Source organism: Lepisosteus oculatus, chromosome 4 (assembly GCF_040954835.1).
Source record: "Lepisosteus oculatus isolate fLepOcu1 chromosome 4, fLepOcu1.hap2, whole genome shotgun sequence".
Classification (NCBI taxonomy): domain Eukaryota; kingdom Metazoa; phylum Chordata; class Actinopteri; order Semionotiformes; family Lepisosteidae; genus Lepisosteus; species Lepisosteus oculatus.
This window is the reverse complement of record NC_090699.1, coordinates 34,877,253-34,901,153: the sequence shown is the minus strand read 5'-3', so window position 1 is coordinate 34,901,153 and position 23,901 is coordinate 34,877,253. Positions and strand designations below refer to the sequence as shown.

General features: G+C 34.5%; 1 protein-coding gene across 1 annotated transcript in view; it reads right to left on the bottom strand.

The window, feature by feature from the left end:
• The window catches only part of LOC102699018 (catenin alpha-3), a 545,540-nt gene that overhangs the window by 194,019 nt on the left and 327,620 nt on the right, over positions 1-23,901 (bottom strand). The window contains exons 8-9 of the mRNA XM_006630805.3: positions 22,771-22,851; positions 20,286-20,438 (exon numbers count right to left, since the gene is read on the bottom strand). Of these exons, the coding sequence (XP_006630868.2) occupies positions 20,286-20,438; positions 22,771-22,851 (234 nt within the window). The remainder of the gene's footprint in view (positions 1-20,285; positions 20,439-22,770; positions 22,852-23,901) is intronic.

Here is a 23,901-nt window from a genome sequence, read left to right as displayed (position 1 = left end):
TGCAAAACAACTTAATTCTCATTGAGTCATGATTTTGGAAATATTGAGAAGGTTAGATGCCTTAGATGAGGAAGTATGATTTGGAATTGAGACCATTGTCAACAAGAAGAAAGACTTCTGCAGATTGTTAAATGTGGTCTCTCTGAGTAAGAAAGAGAGCAGCCTCCCTGTGGTTTCTGTGGAAGAGAGATGGCAGGAAAGTTGTTATTTTAGGTACAATCTAAGATTTCCTTTGTTTCTATGCTTATTTTCTGCAACTCATGATTCCAGATATGTGTTTTCAGTCTCAGCCTGTACTGCAAGCTATCGAGGTAAATCCAGCTTGGCACAGCTCAAACTCAAACTTTCAGACAGTTGCTTCAATTTCTCTTGTGCTGCAGCAGGACTGCTCAGGATCCTGGAGTCGAGCCAGAAGGGCATGTGTTGTTGTATGAGGCACTACTGAGCATTAGTCATCACCACTAAGGGGTATTGGCTAAACCTGGTTTCAGAAATGCTGAGGGTAGAGAAAGTCCTACACTAAAACTTCAGACTGCATAGAAATCTTAAAGGGAGGGAGGTATTTTCTTAAAGTGGTGAATGGCAGTGTGCTTTGAGAACCCAATTCTTATATCTAAAGATCATCAAGATCATCAGACCTAGAGACCTTATAATATACAGGAGTCACAATAATAATCCAGAGGTGGCCAAAGGTAAACTCTACTGTCAATAGCTCAAAAGGCACAGGAGCAGGAGCACAAGATCTGAGGATCAAAATGAATGAATAGTAGAAATGCTTTACTATTCACAATATGATGGGTAAGTGGGAAGCAAGGCTCTACTGCTATAATCAGAGAGCCTGGGGCTCTACCATTGGAGTTTCTGTGAAAGAAAGAAGAACTAAGGATAGAGAAATAAATAAAAAATATTCTCCTGGATAGAAGCAAGTCAGGGGCAAGCCCAGTCTCAGCTAAATAAATCTGCAATAGGTTTATAGAAAAGATGTGATGTCAAGGCAACAGTGAGACAAAAAATATTGGTAACCTACCTCAATCACCTAGTCTTATAGAAGATATAGAAAAGTGTCAGAGCAAGATGGGTCAGGTGAAGTGGTAGAATCCAATTGGGTATATTTAGTATAGACTGTATACTGTATATACTTAGCTCAGGGCCAATGACTTGACAATTTCCTGATTAACTAACAATAAACACCTTCCATTTTTATTTAAACACAAATCTATTAAGAATAAAAGTAGCATTATATTATTTAAATGTTGAAAAGGATGCTCTTTTCTAACCAAAATTAATCTGCAATAAAGTAAAGCTCGATTTATCAATATCAAACCATTTTTGAAAGAAGATTTGGTGCCCATTTTCTTAAAGACAAGACAGAATTGAGGCTACACTACAATTTTGACAATTTTAAGATATGCCTTGATTGATTTTAATTATCTAATTGGACGACTTTTTTTTTCTCTGATTATCTACAATAATTTCCTCAGACATCATGAAAAGGATAATAAATAATACTTAAGATAATCATGTGCATCATTAAGTCACATTGGATAGCAATTCTACTTCAAAGAGGAGTATACAAATTAAATAACACCGGTGCCTTTTGAGTTTCAAGTTATATCCCTTCTGTGTAATTTCTTTTATTAACATACTTTAACAAACAGCAAATGTTAGAAAACAAAAAAAGAGACCTGAGAAATGGGACAATGGTGTAAGACAGAATCTTGTTTAACTAAAAATTAATGGTATTTTAAATTATTCAGAAGAACAATGTGTTTGAGTTGAGAGTGAACATTTGAAGTTTGAAAGATTCCAGAATAAGTTTAAGCCTACTTTTAGGACTGTGAGGACACTGAACACTGCACGGCAGTTTATGTTATAATACAAAACAATTCTGATGACATATTATGGAATGAGTTGTGACAAAAATTGGAACAATAGTTTCATTGGAAACATGAAAAATTAATAAGTGATTTAAATTAAGATGGCATGCATAAAGTTTAAACATAGAGCAGAACACACACCAAGGAAACATGGAAGTTATTAGGGCTGAAAATGTCATTCTATCAGTTGTCATTACCAATGTGTTAGTGATCTTCATAGATCATGTAAGAAATAATATTAGAAATTAAATAGAATAATTCCCAATTTGCAGAAATAGCAGGTTATTTTACAAATATTTGTGTACTAAGAATTTGCAAAATAGAGGAAGTGTCCAGTTGATACAATGATATCCAGGTGGATGCTGCACCTTGGTGGTGGTAGAGGGGAGTCCCCATTACCTGTAAAGCGCTTTGAGTGAAGTGTCCATAAAAGCGCTATATAAGTGTAAGCAATTATTATTATTATAATTATTATAATAACATTAAATGTAAACATGGTAGCATAATGTAAAAATATTTAACACAGAAAAGTGTTTTAACCACAATGGGATCTCTTGTTATATTAAGGCATCGTTTTAGGCATCATTTGATAATAACTGTTAAAAGCAAAAATGAAATAATTTTGTTTATTTTATAGTCAATATATTCTGTAGAATTTGTCATGTTACTGTTATTTTGTATAAACTGATAATGAACTGATTTGTCAAATAGTATTGTTCTGAATTTGTTTCAGTTATAACTGACACATTTCTTTTGATGATCAGTATACAAAGGGATCAGGAACTTGGGTTTAATGGCATACTGGCATTGCAACAATTCAGGGAAAGAACAAAGATACACTCTGTGAATCCTGCATAAAGTAATGGCACAATGTTTGGGAGGAAGGACTTCATGAAGGCTTGCTATCCCACAGCACTGCCTATGCATTCATCCCCTAGAGCAGTCCTAGGGATATGTGCACACAAACTGATAATGGCTGAAGAAGTCCATAAGGTTTTATTGTTTATTTTATCAGGTCACAGCAATAATGTGACAGGAGTCAAAAACTCAAAAATCATAAAAAATCATCACCTGCTGTGTCTATTTACAGGCATTAGAGGTAACTGCAGGACCTTCTTAAATTGGCCAGCCAAAATGTATTAATATATTTGGGCATACCGGAAGATGTGCAAGTCTGATAACATTCATCATACAACTCAGAACAGACTGAATGGTTGAATCTTGTCTGCACACATCAAATTTGTCAATTTATGCTAGACTATTTGTATGCCTGTGCTAATGGTGGACACAATGAATACAACTGAGAAATATTTGACTTGAAATTAGAATATTACTACAAGTAATTTTCAGCCATTTGTGTCATAAAATGTGTTTGCAGTAAAGAAGTTATGCCACTTCCAGAATCTATTGAATAAACCCACCTCAATGTTGTTTTATGTTTACATGGAATCTGACATTTCATGGATTTTATAATATTTATCCATATCATTATTGTTGTTATAATTTGTTATAGAAAATAACACAACCTTTTTAATGATAGATTTGTTTTCAGTTATTCACTCCAGACACCATGGCACAGCTTGCTAGTTCTAAAACAAGAAGCCATTTATTTGTAATGTGCAGAATAAGTATATAAATCTAAATCTGTGCAACCTATTAAAAAGAGTTTACATGAGGCTCATTAGAAATAAGCATACTGTCTATTGCAGCTGTAATTAAAAGTTCACACTTCTTGGAGTACAGCCAGCATTATATCCCAGCACAGCAGTATGTAGAAACAGTAATTTATCAAACTATGTTGTCGTCCTACTTGTTGATACTTTGTTAAAGATCTTATGAGATACTACACAGATGTATGATTAGGCGCTAAGAAATGTTAGCAGCTGTCAATCAGATCTCTGGCCTAATACCCTGAATACTCAGCTCCTTTCAAGGTCACAGAAGATGCACTGTACTCAAAACTGATACTGGACAACAGGGATACAAAACATTTTGAGTGAACACTGAGTGGAAAAAAGCCAATCATACTTTACACCAGTCAATTCACTTGAGATAAACAGCCATTATGGAAGCCAGAGGCACTTTAATTAAATTCTATTTATATCAACAGTAATTGTTGGTACTCTTTAATTCTGAAACAAGAGCAATTACATCTTCCCCAAATCTTGATCTTTATATGTCATCAGCTAAATCGTTTGTTTTTATAACTTACTCAGTTGCTAATGTGCATGTTTTTGCACAAGCTTTCTATTCACTTACTGTTTATTGTATGGTTAGTTCTGACTTTCTTTTTCTTAGTTTTTCTAACACAATCTTTCATATGACAAGAACTAATTGGAAGTAATTCACATGCATTATCACTGGACAAAAGGGTTTTGATTTATGTGTTAATGTATTTATGTGCTTTACTATGCTCACTCAGAACCCCATCCCATTTAGGATCTGCATTGAAGCAGAATATTTTTAAGGTAGAGGCCCCACTCATTTTCCTTACTGAATGTGACATGGGGAGAATATGTATACTCCGTACAGATGGCACTCCAGTCCAGAAATGACCCCAAGGTCACAGAGCTAAGAGGCAGCGGCATTAACTGCCCTACCACTGTTTGGCCCTGCTAATGTAGTCACACTTTATAACTGATGTATATTTAATTATACAGGTAATTATGATTCTCTGGGATACACTTTAATAATGTAATATAAAGATTATCAGAATTGAACAAACTGCTGCATAGTGGTGCAGTGGTTAGCATTGCAGCCTGGGTTGAAATACAGCTTCTGTATACTGTATGTGTGGAGTTTGTTTTCCCCTTGTTTGTGTGGGTTTCCTCTGTGTGTCCCAGTTTCCTTACAAAGTCCAAAGTTATACTGGTAGGTAGGTTAATTCGCTTCTGGGACTATCGGCCCTGGTGTGAGTCTGTGCATGAGTGTGTGTGTGTCAGTGTCTGCATTAAATTACAATGGCATCCCATCCAGGGTGTATCTTGCCTTGTGCCTGTTGATTGCCGGGATAGGCTCCTGCTGCCCCGTGACCCAGTACTGGATAGAGCGGTAAGAAAACAGCTGGAGGGAAGGCTATGTAGAGCTGGCTCCCTAGCTTAATTTTCATCCGTGGGTTTGTCCCAGAATTTCTCCGAACTCTCTTGTTTTAAGCAGATCAGGAAATGACAGCTGTCTGCAACCTTGTGAATAAGGATGAAATGTTGATAAAAAGTGTAATGAGTATAATTAACATAGACCATTTCCATTTTATATCAAAACAACATGTAGAAACAAGTCATGTTGAGAAATGCATCAAACAATGCATAAAAAATGCATCAAACTATTATACATTTAAATTTACATATCAGACATATTGTTGGTATAATAATTTATACTACAAACATGATTTAGCTAAATTTCATTGATACATTCAGATTTATAGTTTATGACCATACTCATACTGTTGTTTTGTTTTATGATCATTTTGCTTTACTATGTATTGTGTGGTGCTCACACATTGCGATTTTGTCAACTAAACATCCAATTCAATTCAATTTGCGGGGCTTTATAGCATCCTTTGTCTGCAACATTAAACAGTAGCACAAATTCAATATTAGTTTAGCCATCAATTCACCCCAATACATTCTAAATGATATTAAAAGAAAAGGCTTCAGTTAGATATTAGATATTTTATATATTTAATATAAATCATGTTTCACTGCTGTTGGTGACTTTAATTTGACCTTTTTCCTTTTATTTTTCAATCATTTGGAATCACTAATAATTATTTTTATTATATACTCACCAAATTTAAAATGGCTAATTATTTCAATCCTGGCTTACAGTATATCTATAATAAGAATACGAATATAATAAGAATAGGAACCCACAGACATTACCATCCTATAAGCACACTGATAAGAGCTAGTCATCTTTTGACACACAGTGTGTTAGAAGAGAGTTAGAGCCAGTTGTAGGTGCATCATACTTCTCCTTGATTCTATTTCAAGCTTGCAGATTCCCAACAAGTCATAGGAGTTGTAATGAAAACCAAGAAGAATCTGCCTAACTAATGGTTCCCATACCCCAGAAGCTTCTGGAGAATGTTGTTCCAGATCTGAACTGGTGGCATCTAGGCTACAAGGAGTACCTTTTCTGGTTAAAAGGTACCTTTTCTTGCAGGAGTCCTCAGGTATTCTCAGAATTTTATAATTGTACTTCTTGCTCTAATTTATATGGACCCACACAAATATACTTGTGCATATGCATATTATATTGATACATGTATTTAATAAAGGTTAATTCTAAGATGCTCTAATTCTATAAGCTGCATGTTACGATATCTACAAAACAACGCATTCCAAAAAGTTCTGAGGTAACAGTGAATGTTTGTAATTAACTTGCCTAAACCTTGAGTGCATCATTAGTTTCTTAAACTTAAGTCAAATGACAAAATTGCAAATCCTCATAAAAGCAAAAAAGAACAATCCATCTAGGAGGATTGTTATTTTTGCTTGTATAATTGTACACTTTAAGTTGGGCATATTTATTAATTTTGCATTGTTTTCCTCTCCCACTGGCTGTTCTATAGCCTAGAGCACAGTGAAAATGAAATGTGGCATCTTGAGGTGTTTTGTTTTTGCAAGATTAAATAATTTAAATAAAAAGTCCCTTGGCAGCTGCTGTTCTACACGCCAGTTTATCATTTAGCCCAACTGTTTCAGTGTTTTGCCGTATTTGATTGACTCAGAATTTGAGTGCAATCAATCTTTCTATCCCTCTGCCAGCCTCTATATACAGGGCCCTTTGTTTTCCTTTTATCATTTTTAAAAAGAGTGCAATTCTCTCTTTAATCATCACTCTGACCCAAGGGAATGTTTAGAATGTGCCATTTAGTTGAATTGATTACTCTTCAAAATAGCATCTACTTTACATTGGTGTGTCCAAAGTTAGTTTTAATGTAGGAGATGGTGAGGTTCGCTGCCTACAATTGTAAATGCAGACAGGTTTAAACAAAGAAATGCTACTTCCTTCATAGTTTTAAAGAAGTTTACAGGGGTTGTACTACATATAGTAACTATATACATTTAAATTCTGTAGCAATACAATAAATAAACATGTAGGTGTAAAATGGCAATTTAGTAGTAAAAATAATTAATATAGTACTTAACACAGTTATTATCCTTCAAAGTCTTTTCTAGGATCGGATTGAAGTGTTTTCACATTGAAATTATTGTACTTTTTAGCTTACCATGGAAGTTAAAACAGTTAAAATGTCACATTTCACTCTAGGATTGAATGGAGAATCATACAAATTTGGTAATACCAGCTGTTTACAGATTTATAAAATCACACAGTAATCAAAAGCTGTTTTTTAATTACAGTATTTCTGCTAATCTGTCAAGAAATTTAATGCTGTAATTACAGATTACTGTCAACCTTTGCTGCCACGGAAAGTCACAAGGTAGGTGGGAGAGAGAGATGAAGGTAACTGTTCTGGAAAGAATGTACTTAACACAGAGCAGAAATTTAGGGGGGAAGAATCTTGTATCTGTGCAGCTACACCTCTTGCTGGATAATAAAATTAACAATCTGCTTTCTAGACAACTAAACTGAATAAAGAACTGGATAAATTTGAAAAACGTAGGAGTGTGAAATATATGTTCTACATAATTTATTCAAATATAAATCAAAACTTTATGTAATGTTTGTTTTGAGTACAGGTGATTTATTTATATACTGTTTGGTAACCAAGTCATTCACTCTAGGAAAATATGCATAGGCAAAAATACATGGATACATTCTTCAATTGTTGTTTAACCAGTGTGACAATATACTGTACATGTCTGCCAGAAATAACCTGTAGTTCCTATAATTCAAAACACAAAATAATGCAATTTAAAAGTTACAATATTTATGTTCAACACTAGTCGATTGTTTTTAAATAGAATTGTGTTTGCTGTATGGTTAATAAGGCCTTTTTTCTGTCACACTAGTTGTTTTGATCTTTAAAAAAAAACATTTGCTGCATCTAATGATTCTCTTGAATACAGGAACAGGGAACAAGATCATCCATAATACCTGATAAATTAGTTTTTGTAACAAATGAATTGTAAATCCCTAGGACTGAGATAATAACCTGCCTTGCTTTTCTGATTCACTCTGGATTAGTTTTAGCAGGAGCTATTATTTTCTGTGCCAAATATGATGACACAGACATTGAAAACAACAAAGTTTGATTGTTCCTGTGATAAACCTCTTTGACACTGTGTTTACTATGTTACAGGTCAGAAAAACAGGAAACAACAAGACAGTTACATGTACAGTATTGAGATTGTTACAGCTGTTTCACCAATGAATTTCAAAAGCTAAAAGTCATATTTAGAATTAAATACTATGCAATTTAATTCAATTGCTCTTGCATAACACTTAATCAGTGAAACACAGAACTATAATCAAAGTGAACAATGCAAATCAAGTAGAAAAACAAAAAATAAAACACAGCATTAAAGCGTTAAAACACAGTAAGAACTGATTCCACTAAGGTGATGTACAGTATATGTTAATGCCTGCATTTGTAATACTTTTATTTCCACATTTGTTTTACATTTTATGTAGCGTGTACTGTAGCTGGCCAATCACTCACGAATCAATAAAGAAGAAATCACTGTACATTATGCTAGTAAAGCCATCCCATGCTGAAAACCTCAACAGTTTGCAGAAGTATTTTATATTTTTTAAAGAGACTTAGACCATTCAGACTCAAAAAAAGATGCTTGAGTCTAAAACAGCTTTGGCAGCAGGCTTATCCATATCATCCTCTTATAGTCAGCAAAGTCGATGAAAATTATGTCCGTAAAAGGTGACAGATTAACTGAACTGAAACCTTCCTGCTCTTCTCTAGTCAAATCAAATAGACCTCAATTTAAATACATAAAAACTCAAGTAGATATCTGGTTCAAATTTTTAACATTTACAAACATTATTCTGTTTTTTACAGCCAAGTCACTGTAGTTAATTTAAACACTATAATTGACTTCATCTACTGAAGAATACACTTACAGTATAACAGCCTGGTGTTTTAAATGAATGAGCCCTACAGGTTTATACTTTTTCTTATTAGAAAATAAAACTCAAAACAACAACAGTAAAGGAATATTTGTGTTCACAATGAAGGGAGAAGGTACAATGGTGTGATGGAGATTAAATGACAATATACATTAGCTTGGATAGGTACAGTACTCAGAACTAATGATAGGAGATCAAAGCATAAATATGTTGTAACTACTGTAATTTTCCATTACTTTTTTATTGTAATTTGTATTTATTACAGTAAACCAAAGAACAAAATTAAATCTGGGTTACAGGACAGGTGCTGTAGTGCAAACATTTTTGTGAGTAAACACAAGTGGTATCAAAACATCATATAAAAGAATAAGGGATTTGCCCTAATCAATTTGCTGCAAAGTGGGAGATGAAATTTGCTGTCCAGTCATGCACCACTAAGAAACTGTGTATTACCGTACAGCGATTGGATGTTCAGCAATTAGTGAAGAGAGAAAAATGCTAATAATGCAATACTTTCAGCAATCTCTCCAGCAAAGTGAAAATGCTCTAGATCAGGGGTTCTTAGCCTTTTTGCGAGTGCAACCCTTTTTAGGGGTTAAAATATTTTGTGACCCCCCCTTCCCCCTCCACACACACAGATTTAAAAATTGTAACGTTGCCTACATTGATGCACAGAGGTGTTCCAGATGCGGCTTAGTAGGGCTCAGGAAAAGACAGATCATCTTATACCCTGAGACAGTTTTTGAGGTAAGTAAGTGCAGAAAATCCAGACACACAGAAATGTCAATGCGAAGGGGACAAGTTTTTTCAGTGCCAAAGTACTCAGTCTTGGAAATTCAGTTTGTACTGAAATCCAGAAGTCAGCCAGAGGCATCTCCATGAACCTTTGCTTCAGGGCCAAATCAGTGGTCAGATCAATCAATGACTCCTCTCTTTCAAGAGCCATTCCTCTGCTTTGCAGAGAAAGGATTCCTTATTCATTTGTCTGTCTCAGACACTGCCCCATTTTCTGGAAAAGTCTCCCGAAACTGTGTTGTCATTCCATCAAGATGAGCCCGAATAAGCACACACAGGTCAGCCTTTAAAACAGCGTTGTCGTTCAAACACTCTGTGTGCAGGGAAAGCCTCAAAGTTCTCGTCGTCCAGCCAAGTTTGCCATAAGCATTCTGGTCCAAGCTTCAATTTTGTCGGAGAGAGAGAAGACAGATGTGTTTTTCCCTTGCAGTCCCATAAGACGTTTGAAAATATCAGCCAGATAGGCCAGCCATTTGTTGTCGGAAAATTTAGCAGCTAGCAGGGACTTTTTCTCCAATAGAAATGCTCTCACCTCATCTCGGAGCTTGTAAAGGGGACTCAGTACATTACCCCTGTATAGCCATTGTATTTCGCTGTGGTACAACAGCTGATGATGTTCTGCTCCCAACTCCTGACAGGGAATCTTGAAAAGTCGTGAGCTTGTTGCACTGGTCTTGGAATTTACAGTATGAAAAGCTTAATCCATTACTTGTTTGAGTTGGGGGGACATTTTCCTAGCTGCATGGGCCTGTCTATGAATCATACAAAGCATCCACAAAGCGAATGGAGCAACAGCCTGTACTTTTGTGACTAGCCCACTGTGTTTGCCAGCCATAATGTAGCTCGTGCACTGTCTGAGCAGATTCCCACACACTTGATCCAGGCAATTTCATGTTCACGTACATATGTGTCCAGCAAACGAAAAGTTGATCACCTGTGGTACGCTTGGGAAGAGGACGACAGCACAAAAAATCCTCATTAATTTCTCCCTCTTCAACAAATCCGGAGGAAACAAGCATTTGTGCATCTCCGGAGACATTAGTGGTCTCATCAACTTGTAAAGAAAAATACACACTAGATTTTAGCGATTACCAGCTCTTCCATGTCTCTTGCCTTATGCCCAATGCAGTTAGACATGGTATCATTTGACACTGGTACCAATGCTAGCTGCTCTGCAGCACTTTTCCCACACATAATTGAAACTGTTTCCTTAGGACACAGCAAGAAAAAAGTCTCACCTAATGTGTGTGGCTTCCCAGTTTTGTCAATCCAGTTAGCTATGATGAAAGACGCCTGAAGTGCCTTCTGGTTCACAGTGGTGGCTTTCTGGAGGGTAGATTGTTGGCCTCTTAGCTCCTGTAGCTTTCGTTAAAAAAACTCAACAGGTTTAGACTGCCAGGTCGAGTGTCTGGTCTGCAAGTGGCATAGCAGTCTGGAGGGCTTGAGGCTTTCCTTAGCCAACACTTCGCCACAAACCACACATAGAGGTTGTGCATCCTCTCCATCACTTGTCTGCGTTCATTTGTACTTTTGGTACTTTTCGTCGTATTTTCTCATTCTCTTCGTTTTTTTCTGTTCAAAGTTTTCTGCTGTGTGTTTCTCCACATTATCTTTAGCTTTCACTCTTCCAGTGCTACATATTAAAAAAATGCTCCATAGCTAGGCTAATCATGACTACGTTGTGCAAAAGAAAAAAAGTGCTACTTATATAAATGCAGTCGTTTCAAACTCAATAAAAATTAATGTAAATTAAATTACTGGGCGCACCGCAGACAGGGTGTGGAGCTGGGGGATGGTCTGTGGGCTCACATAGTGCCCACTAAGTCATCCTACTAATGTAAATAGTCTTAACCATGCAGGTGTATATAATAGTTAATTCTTTACCTCTGTTTTTGTCCTTTGATGTGTAACCTTTGATGTGTTGATTCTGTCTCTGTTGCCTATTGTCCAAAACCTCTGGGACCCCCAGGTTAAGACCCCAGCTCTAGATTTTTGTCATAAGGGTATCAAATATTACACTTATATTATTGATATTTTATTCATAAGGTGTATATTCTATATGTACAGTACAGTATATTAGATACTGAAAAATTAAGGAACCAATACTGCCAATAGCTTTATATTTTAAATTAAGAAAATATAGCTATAGATGTATAGTCTATGTATCCATCCTTTCATCCATCCATTTTCTAGCTACTTTATACAGGGTTGCAGGGGAGCTGGAGGCTAGCAATGGATGCGAGGCAGGATAAACCCAAGCTGGGAGGCCAGTCCATCAAGATACTTACAAGATTTGAAACCAGGACCCCAGCACTGTAAGCAGCAATTTGAACCACTAAACAGCACCTAGTACTAAATTAAAGTAAAATAACACAAGTAAATAGTGTCCATTTAACTCTGTCTATACAGTATATACTGTATTAAAATGCAGACACATGCAAACACACTTATCTATATGTTGCTGTTGTTAATACAGTATACAGGTATAGGTTTTATTTTTGCCTGAATGTTTCATTTTCTGTTCGCAACATCTGTGGAATTGTTGGCCCTTAGAATTTGTCTGAGGAAAATGCTTCCTGAGATGTCTCTAAAACGTAAGTGTGACACACTAACTAAAATTTAAGCTTCTATAAATAAGTTTAAGCTCTTCATAAGTAAATGTCAATGACACCACACCCCAGAAACTGTGCTTAATCATTTTTGCCAGTTTGAGTTCTAAACCTCTACACAATTCATGGGTCCAGAATCACACTGTATCAATTTGCCCCAACATTAAGATTGTTATTCAGACTCAAAGATGCATGAGTACCTTGTCCCATGGTCATAATCTGTCCCAGGGCTCCTTATTTACTCTAGCCTGTGAATTGTACTCAAATGGCCAACAGATTTTGCAATGTAGCAGGTTAGTCAAGTGTAAGAGTAATGTTTAGTCTGGTGTTAAGGGATGGTGGAATAGATATGATTGACAGAATAACTGTTTATTTATTTGTGGGTTAGTGGGACAACAATGGAGGGCTGGCAGTTTAACCTTCTTTGAGTAGATGATCAGGACTTTTGCAGCAGATAAAAGATTTCCTCATAGAAACATTATGCTGGAAAAAAAAGGGATTCTTTTTCACAAAACAGATCTAATTCTACTGAATGGAAGTATTATTAAGTAGGCTTATCCATTCTTTCCTTAGCAAAAGCAAACCTAAATCATGAAAATTATATCATTGCCTGTGGTTAGGGTAAGTGTTTTTATTTTTCAAGAAGTTCTAAAACTGAACATTTAAAGTACACTCAAATAATATAAGTTAACATAATAGTAAACTGAACTAATTGACGCAAACACAAATTAACTACTACCATAGTGCACCTTCAAAGCTGTACCATTGACAGTTTAAAATCTCATCAATGGTAGAGTGGCTAAACAATGTTACAAATCTTTATTTCTCTGGTGTTCATTCCCTGAGTAAGTGGCAGTCATGATCATTTAACATAATGGCACAATAAAAAAGATATGATTGAGAGAAATGTTGTTGTTTGCTGGGTAATGTAAATATAAATACATTTGTAAACATTTAGCAATTTTGAAAAGCAAAATGACACTAGAAAATATGTGGTTACTGGCATAAGACTAACCTTGGCTATCCTTAAAAGTCTGAAAGTATACTGGCCCCAGTCCTCCATTAACTCTAGGAACAAGACAACCTGCAGTTGAAATATAACAGCCACATCTCCACAAGAGCCAACAAAAAGACAGCCTGTGTGCCACTTTTCAACATTTTATATTGAGTCAGAATTGCAAACGTGACATGTCCTGTCCCCATTTGCACCAGACAGACACATCTGAGCTTATTCAAGCTCAGAGCATTCATTATCTTTCACCCTTCTTTGCCTTAAGCCAGACAACTGCTTAAAGTATACGAGAAAATGATGCTTATAGAGGAAGAGAAAAGAGACCTTTGGGGTACTGTGTGACTTGTTGATGGGAAATGTCCTTGTCCAGACAGCTGAGGTGTTCATGTTGTTTCCCTTGCTTGAATGACTAAATTAGAAGCAGTCTAACAGGTGTCTCAGCAGGTTGTTTCAACACCACTTCTTTGTCAGGTAACAGACACATAAACCCCCAGGCCACTATTTTGTTGTCAATATGAATGAAAAAGTGACCATTTCACTGTGAGATCATCCTTTAACTGTGAATTTCAGATATGGCTTACATATGCTGTCAAAAATAATTGGAGCCACTAGGAATTAAGAACATAAAATGCCTTTTAAATGACATTGGTCATTTCTTTAGCTTTATGTAATATGAAGGTACATTTCAAACACAAGGAAATGGCTTACATTTTTATGTTTGGCCATAATGTGGATTGTCTGAAACAAACCTTTAAAGCAGATTTTGATAGATGTTATTTGGGTCCATGGTGCAGAGATGCCATTTAAAAAATGATGTGTTTTTGAACTTCTAACAGTGCGTATTGCACCAAGGCCTGATGTCACATATTTTATCTCTGTCCAAAGAACTATTAATAAGCAGTGGTACTGTCTAGTCAACACACTGTCAGTCCCACTAAGAAGCAAGCCAAATGTTCTTGCAACACAATAACACATGAGTGCAAGTATATAGTTATAGACAAAAGGATGCCATGCAGTGGTTCTTGCTTCTTTCATTACTAGTTGTTTTTGGCCCAGGAACTCATATAGGCATTTCTTGAAGGATTGAAGGAAATTTGCTCCAATGAGAAATTACATGGAATTGAATGAGAGTCAACAATGCAACAAGGAACAAAGGAAGAAAAAGAAACTATTCTATTGCATTGGCTTTTACATGAAGCCCTCAAAATTCTGTAACTCCTAGACATTCTAAAACAATTTAAAAAGCAATAGATATTTTAGATATTTAGAAAATGGATACACATTTTTATTAATAGAACTGTATTTAAACACACACACACATATACTGTACATAACATCTACAGACTTTATGATAATTGAAATTGAACATTAATGCATACAGTATTTTCTTTATTTTACACTACACTGCTTAAAAATACACCCCTGAGATTTATACAAGCTTTTATATTTACCTCAATAATATCAGATTATGTTTTATTGTATTTGAAATGGACAACTATTTAACTCTTTATTCCTCTTTAATTAAACAATTTCTATTGTCAATCATCTCACTGTTATAACCCTATTAGTAAACAAGGATAAAGATGATTTATGCGCACTATTGAACGATTTGCCTTGTATTCCATTCTTGTATCCTGCTCTGCCCATAGGAGAGTAAGCATTGAACAGAGAACAGTAAAAACTACAAATCCAGCAATCTTGAACACACAGTATGTAACAGTAGCTCAAATCAACAATTGCTATATAGCTGTCAATACATGGTTAAATGATTCCATAACTAGAATGCATTATTGTATGAATATAACAAGGTACTATTTGCTGCCACTTGGATTTGTGAGTTAGAAGAACTAGATTGGAGATATGGGCTTTGTACATTGTATTTACAAAAAAAAACATGGAGGTAATCAAAAATAATAATTAAAGAAGATCTGGCTTTGCATTTATAGCAACACAGGTTCTAAATCACAAACGGTTCACCAAATGCATCACATTGTATAAAGCCAAAAATATTTAGTAATTAAGACTATGAAGTGCAGGAAGGCTAACAGAAATACATTTTTTTACAATTATATAGCTGACTCTCAGAACATTGTATTGTTGTGTCCCATAAACCATTTCAAATACATTTTTATATATCAAATGTGTGCTCAATCATATTACTGGAAACAATTATGCCACAATGGCACCATTGCTTAGCAGGGCTCTTAGGATTAAGAAAAGCTGAAAACAGTCAGTGTTTTATCTCACTGCAGCACATCTGTCATCTATGAATTAGCAAGAATTAACAAATCATGAGATGTTTTTTTTTCTACATCCTCTTTTTAAGATCTTCTTCTACCAATTCTTAGAATTCTGATTTTCTATTTTAACAAAACGCAAGAAGTATTCTGATCCAACAGAATTGTGACAGTTATGGCTATAAACAGGTGAATTTGTTCACTACCCTCTACGTACCTGTAGAAAGCCCTTATTTTGTATTATCACTGATAATCTGTCGGTCACTCACTGGCAAATACACACACGCATTTTATCCCATAGCTGTGTCATTATACTGTTTCTTTTTTTAGTGTAACTAGAAATGACGTGAATATTTTGTGAAAAATGTCCATATGGTACTACCAAATGGTAAATCCCAAGATTTCTCAAAGCTTTTTTAAAAAAATACAAGTTTGATCTTTTTAAACTTTCTTTTTTTCTTTCATTGCTGTTCTTTAATTCATCACATAATCCTGGTGTTCTCAATTCATAATGTGCTTAGTTGGTAGCACCTCTCACTACTCTATGATATTGTATATCTTAGTTACTTTGAAATACAAATGAAGACTTGCGTACAGAAACGAAAACTCATCATGAGAAAATCTTATTGAGGACACTTCAGTTGCTTACTCACAGGCAGTGCTGTTTATTTTATAAAAACAGTTTTCAACACCATGTTACAGTGAAAAATAAATTTACCATTGTGTACCAAACTCGCATGCACACTTGCATTTCAATTGTGCAAGATCATTAAATGAGGTTCTTTTCTGTCTTAGAACATCAGACAAAAACTGGTTTAAATGAACTGCACAATTAACGAACTGAGTGAAATATTGTCAAATATACAATACAGGGGACAAAATGATAAAGCTGCTTGATCCAGCAATGTCTGGTCTTTGGTTTAATTATGATCCTTTCTAGGCTGCAGACGCAGGAATTAGGCAAAACTGCAGCTGTGCACAGGGATTTAAGCCGATTTAAGATCAATTATAGAAAGAGCTATCTACGGAAGTAACCATGTTTATTAAATCATGATATGCAGAATGTTTCCACAAAAGAAAGCTGAGTAAAGACAAATAATAATAATACATTTCCAGAAATATATTTTTAAATAGGAATTTTCAAAATATAAGTGATGTCCTTCACATTTTATTCCTCATGCCTTTTCTTTTAGCATGAAAAATCATTTAATACTAATTTTTCAATAATTTGATTTAATAAGATTCACCACAGCAAAGTCAAAATTAACCTTAACTGACAAGCTTCATACTGTATGTATCATACACTAAAATCTACTTGTAACAACATGATTAATTATATAGTTTGAAAAAGAATGTGAAACCAGAAAGTCAAATTTGCTGTGTTTGGCAGAGATTGCTGTTGTCATGATTACTGCAGCCCTGTTGTCATGATATGATACAGTTAGTTGGGGAATTCGTAGTCAAAATAGTTGAAATGTTGAAATAGTCAACATTTAAATTGAGTGCCCGAGCAGCTGAATACTCAATTTGATGGTGTCTGTCACCTGACAGACTTATTTATACAAAGTCTACTATCCAGTTCCAACTGAGTAAAGATCCCATGATTTTTTGCAACATGTCTATAACTGGGGTATTGTGGGACTGAGCATTATCAGATGTCAGATTCTGATCCTTCCATTACTGACTTGCAGTACAAAAAGGTTATGCCTATGTAGCACATAGACCTGTGGTCAGATGTGTGTGGTTTCCTCTTCTAGACAAATGCAGTTCTAAAGACTCAAGTTAGACATGAATCTGTGCTTAAATACCAGTCCAAAGCAGGGTTTTTGTTATGTCTTCAGGAAGAAAGTTTCAATCAGGGAGACATGCGCAGGAGTACCATGAGTTTTCTAGGGATCCCCAGGGGAGATAACGTCATCGGACCAATTTAAATTTTCTCCAGAGGTTTTATTCTATTGATGAAACATAAACAAATCCATGTATATCTGTGTTTCATTCTCTGAAATAAAGAATATCATTGAGCTAACTGGGAAAAGAATGATAGAAATGTCTTAATTTAGACAGCCCTTAATCAATCGCAATAAAATGCAAAACATCAGCTGGACCTTAAGTTATTTTTCAACAACCAAAACATCATTGTAGCTTTTGTTTTGAGGAGTTAAGCGGTTCAATTAATTAATGGATTTATTGCAATCCATTGAACCTATAACAAGAAGAAAATGTCTAGACTAGAAAGAAAATTAATGGAAGGATCACATCATAATGGCATTACAAACTGAAGGAAGGCTAAAACAAAAGGAGCAACTTCTAAATAAAAAGGCTTTTAGGATCTACATTATTTGCATAGCAGAATATTATATGCTTGAAAAAATGTTTTATATTTATTATAAAGTCAGTTTGCTGACACAGAAGTGGAGTGGTTAGCATGGCTGTCTTTCAGCATTGAGACCCTAGGTTCAATTCTGGACCTGAGGTGTATGTTCCCCCTGCATTCACATGGGTTTCCTCCAAGTGCTCCAGTTTCCTCACACAGACCAAGGACATACTGATACTGTAGGTGAACTGGCTTCTGGGAAAATTGTACGCATGTCTGTGTGTGCCCTTTGATGGGCTGCTTGTAGAGACAGGCCATGGCACCCCTGTGACCCAGAATTGGATGAAGTGGCTAGGAAATGGATGGATGAGTAAAGATATTTTACTTTTTCATATTAACAAAAATATCAAATACAACCATAGCCTTACATGTATTTAACGTATTACAGTACATTTTGTACATTTTGCAGGAAAAACCTGCAAGTGTGTGCTGAATTTCACTTTGACACCAAGATTAAAGTCTTTACAGTTTCAGGTTCATTTTCTGAATTTGAAAGAAATATTGTGCATAATGTTAGCTTCATGTAGCACCCTTGTTAACTCTTACTGGCTGATGGACGGAATAGGAAGCACTCAATTGTGTTACTGTGATGCTGTAAACAGTTAAAGTGTGATTACACAACTTGGGATTTACTAATACTAAATATAACAACGAGCTTCTCTTACATATCAGGGGATATGTGTGCTGTATCTTCCTTGGTTTGTCATCACAAATACGCTTTTCAACACGAGGTCTTATTTGATAACACAGGTCTTTGATTAATTTATCCCTTCAACAAAGATATATACAGTATATAATTTTGATGTTTTTTTGTTGTTTTAAAACATTCATGATTGATTAAAAATGTAGTGATCTGATAGTGAAATACAATGCAGAAAATGAAATAGCTTCATATTTGCCTCATTTCACAACACTATACTGACTAAAACAGAATTAAAATAAATTATGTTAGCAGCATTCAGTTTCTCTATATTTAAATAAGTTCCTAAGTGAAATAAAAAGAGACTATGGCTACTTTTAACTAAATGGAGTTTACTAAGAAATGGTATCCAGGTGTGTGACAGCTTGAAAAATATGTCTGCATTTGAATAATTGTCACATAAATCAAACAAGAACTAGAAAAAAGAAAAATGATTCTATAACAAGCTAATTTATGATGTTTTATAAATTCACATTTGAGGATGTCTCAAAAATGTCAATGTACTGTAATCCTTGACCCCAGCCAACAGCTTAATGTAAATGAATGACAGCATAAGCACTAACCTTGTGCAACTGGATGCAATCTAATGGTATTATTCACAGGAAAATATTAAATAAAACAGAAAATAGATTCATATCAGTTTAAAATTAAAAATGACACCTAAGAAACAATGTCATGAAATCACACAACATTCATCAGACACCTGAGGCTAAGTAGAATAAGAACATACTCAGAGTCAAACTTTATGTTATGTTTGAATTATGAGTTGCCATCTTACAGTATGCTTGAGAAAATATTAACATTGCATGAATACACGTACAATAGCACAGTTGTGGCATCAACTATACAGGCATTTGAAAAGCAATTCTTTTTTGGAAGTATTTCTAAAAAGTACAGTATACATACTATATTTATATCTTAAGATCATTCAAACACTATCTTTTAATATTTCATTTTGATAGATTTATATTTACTAACTTCAAAGGGAAATGAAAAGCACAGGATTTTTTGGAAAAAAAAGTACATGAAATATTCCAAAATATAATAGAGAATATTATACAAGATGCAGTATGTGGGTATGAAGTAAAGTACTAAACCATATACTAAAAGTGAAAATTAATCAACAGCATTGGTGGTGGTTCAATTCTAGACCTGGGGTGCTGTCTGTGTGGAGTTTGTACAGGTATGTATTTTCTCCAGGTGCTCTGGTTTCGTCCCACACTACAAAGACCTGGCAAGGGAAAATTGTCCCTGGTGTGACTATGTGTACAGTATGTCTGTATTTGTGTCTGTTTGCCATTTTAATACAAAATACCATTTATTTTAGGTTATGTGACAGCACCCAAATGATCAGCAGTGCCTTATGAATTTCCATTTAGGTTCAGTTAATCAGACTACAAAATGTGTTTCATTCCTTTATATTGAAGGGTGGCAGAAATTGTTTTGAAAATAAATTGTTTGTTAAACTTAAATAGCCCCTACCTTGATACCATGAAACAAATGTCAACATTCTCTTGATAAAATGCCTAGTTGTATAATTATTTGAAGGCAGTTTCCCATTATACTTGATTGCTTCATTAGTTTTGAAAAATGAAAGAAAATATCTTAGATGCTCTTGCCATTGAACTTACCTCCATCAGCTTGTTGGCGTGTTCTCTAAAAATAGCTGCATATTCTTTGATTTCCTTTTCTTTTCCCTTTTTAGCTGCTTCAATGAGGACCAGAAGTGGGACAGTTGTGTCCAGAAAGGAGTCGGAGATGTGATCTATGATCGCCTTTCTCAACTGCAAGTCAATATTATTTTACTTTAGTGAAAACAGCTGATCACATGTGCTTCTGAAACAATACTCAATATCCATTAATAAAAAATACTATGTGTTCTGTAATGATGAACAGCATTAATCAGACTTTGCAACCATCATACATATATTTCAGGTGGGTAGCTGTGTCAGAATGCAAAGGCTGCAAAGGAACAAGTAATAGGTTTATTCCATGCTGAAAAGAGAAGAAAGAAAACACAACGTTTTGGCTGAAACTTTGTGTTTTCTTTCATCTCTTTTCATACATATAAGTATGGAATGCTGCCATATGGGGAACAATGAGCAGACTGAAGATAGAGCATAAATCAGCTAGAACATGATGTGAAAAAAATATCTCAAACAAATGGAGAAATGTGAAGGGAAATAAGGATAAAGAGACTTCTAATAAAAAAATCAACATGAAATGCAAGAAAGTCATGAACATGCAGGCTTTCAACAAGTCTAGGGTTTATAATTATGTATGGTAAAAACCTTAAAAACATGCAATCTACTTTAAAAATTAAAAAGAGGCAGTTCAGACAATGATTTGTAAAATATTTCCACTAATTAATGGAGATTTTGTTTACATTGAACCTTTTTTTGTTTCTGCTTAGAATATGTTAAGAAACTAACAAACACAGACCTCAGTAGAAGTTAGAAATACATCAGTGATATTAAAAGAAGATACAGTAAATTAAGGTGATAGTGTTTGCAAGTGGAGAGAAGTGCAATGGATGCAAATGTACCCAGACCCGGGGGTGGGGGGGGCTATCCCAATGTCCACCTATCTCCAAAGACTGAAATACAAATCCACCTCCATTCCCAACACCCACACTCCAAAAAATATAGCAACACATACCAATAAATATGCATTAATGATGATTCAAAGTATTCTGGCATTTTCAAATACAACTTTCACAATTATTCTGCTTCTAAAGAATACTGTGCTTCATAGACTATACTGCATTGACCTGTATTGATTGTTTAATGTCTTGTTATATTTGTGCTCTCTTATTCTGTGTGTTTCACAACAATCTTGTGTTTTAAGAAACTGAAGCTTATTGTACAGTATGCCCTATCGAAAGATTTCATTTCACAATAGGCATATCAATTTTATAGTGATCATTTAGTTTTTCCCCATTTAAAAATGAACATTTTTGCTGAGGCCTTAATGAAGAAATACGGTAGCTGAATGACACTATTTTTTTCCTCAGATAAGTGCCTTTAGTAAATGCTTTCTCAGTTCTAACTAAAAGCTGTTAATTGCATTTAATAGCAGAAGATGGAGGTTGTCAATTACTGTGAACATTTTTCTCAAGTACTTAATCTAAATCTACAAAGATATACTGTATGTAGTGCTATTCACATTTATCCATATACACAATAGATTTATTTAGCTGAGGGAGGTATATGTGCAGTAGATTACATAAGAAACATTTTCATAAATGATCTAGTTCAAAACAAAGCAATTATGAGGTGAAATAATTTCTTTGCATACTGTTCACTGTAAACAAAATCAACTCTAAAATCACAGCTAGTCTGGTGGATTACTAAATGCTTATGATGCCAGTATGTCCATCCTAATTTTGTAAATATTGTTGGAAGTCATTGTCAATACACAGTACATAAAGTGAAAGTTATTAGTGATGCACTCCTAAACTGAACAGTATTTCATTTATTACTCAATTCAGCTTGAAATGGATGGATAGTGATTACCAATTAAAACTTAAAAACATTTAATATTGTTTTTATACACACAATACCAATTGTGCAGTTTAATTAGCCATGTAGCTTTGGAGTACAGTAAGTTGCATTTAACTTATTATGTTTAAAGTCTTGATAGTAGAATTTTATTGAAACAAAATGTTATGTATATTTGTAAAATCATGCAATGGTCTTCACTACATTACTCAATTGAAAGGATATTTAAGAACATTTAATAGCAGTTAGGGTAATGTACTTCACTCAATAAAGCAACAGCTTTGTCACATTGAGGACTTCAATTAATAATCAATAATTAAGAGTGCAAGTGACCTAATTCTTGATGTTCTCTAACACATTAATATAGCCTTCTACTGTATGTGGTAACAATGTACTGTATAACACTGTATGTTAACACTTAATATTAATGTCCCATAAGGTATCAGCTTAAAGAATTAAATTTATTAGTGGAGTTAAAATGAGTTGTTGATATAGAATTTAGTAGTTTGGTTATGAGAGAACTACATATGTACCAAAAAGAGTTTTGGATAATGAGAAATTTTGAAAAAAGCTTTGTGATGCTTGAATTTAGAAACAAATCATAGAAAACTCCTACTTGTCTGCGAAGATCTCTTGTCCTCTTGCACATGTTATCAATTGCATTGTTCAGAGGATTGCTTCGTTCCTTCATCCCTGCCTACACAAAAAACAGAACAGAATCATATTTGCGAAAAGAAGATTTCTGATATGGATCAATATAAGGACCGTTCAAAATGGTTGAGTTTCATAACGTTGAAAGTGTATTAATAGAAATTCTAGTGAAATGCCTTCCTCATTTATTTCAGATTAACCACACAAAAAAGGCAGGACTTTTGTATTTCTGTTTCCTAATCTTCTTTGTATTTTGTACCAAGTATTCAAAAATGGGGTTAATCAGCAGAGTAACAGTATAGAACATGCTAAACATAACAACCACTGAGCAATAATTGGCATACTATAAATAAGCAGAATTGTATATATGCCTTAACATCACTTACAAATTCTGGACTGGCAGTTAAAAATAATCCAAACTCAATACCACAATATTTCAAAGTAGACTGGATTTCCCATTTTATCTGACTTCTTTTGCAGGAATTTTAATCTGTTACCTTATCATACAGATTAGTAAAAATACTGTATCAGATAATTACCATATAAAACATAAGAAAATGTTTATTGATTGCCCAGACCAACATTTGAAAAGGAAGAAAACTCTGTACCAACATGGTCTAAGGAACCTGAACATAAATTACTGCAGGGAGAATAGATTTTGAGCACATATGGGTACAACAGAAAAGGTAACTATAAACCGGATGAATAAGAAGGGCATAAAATTGCAAAAAGACTGAAAGGTAGAGCATGGTAAATCCAATAATAATTGTTGGCTTTAAACTAGATTGGAAAGAGGCACATTGTGTGCATTGTTATCATATGTAATTCCCTTTCAGGGAAGTCAATTGTATAACTATAATTGCAGGAGATAAAAACTAAAAGGAAATACTGTACATTGTCAGACCTTTACATCCTGAAAATACAGGGAGACCTTAGACTTGGTAGTTTTTTATTATTCTTAATATGCGATGTATTATACCCCATCAAAAAATTAAACCATTCTATTCAAACCTATTTACTACTAGTACCACATTACACAGTATGTAAAGAAAGTTTACAAGGCTGTGGTTACTCATCTGTACATCGTAAGTAAAAT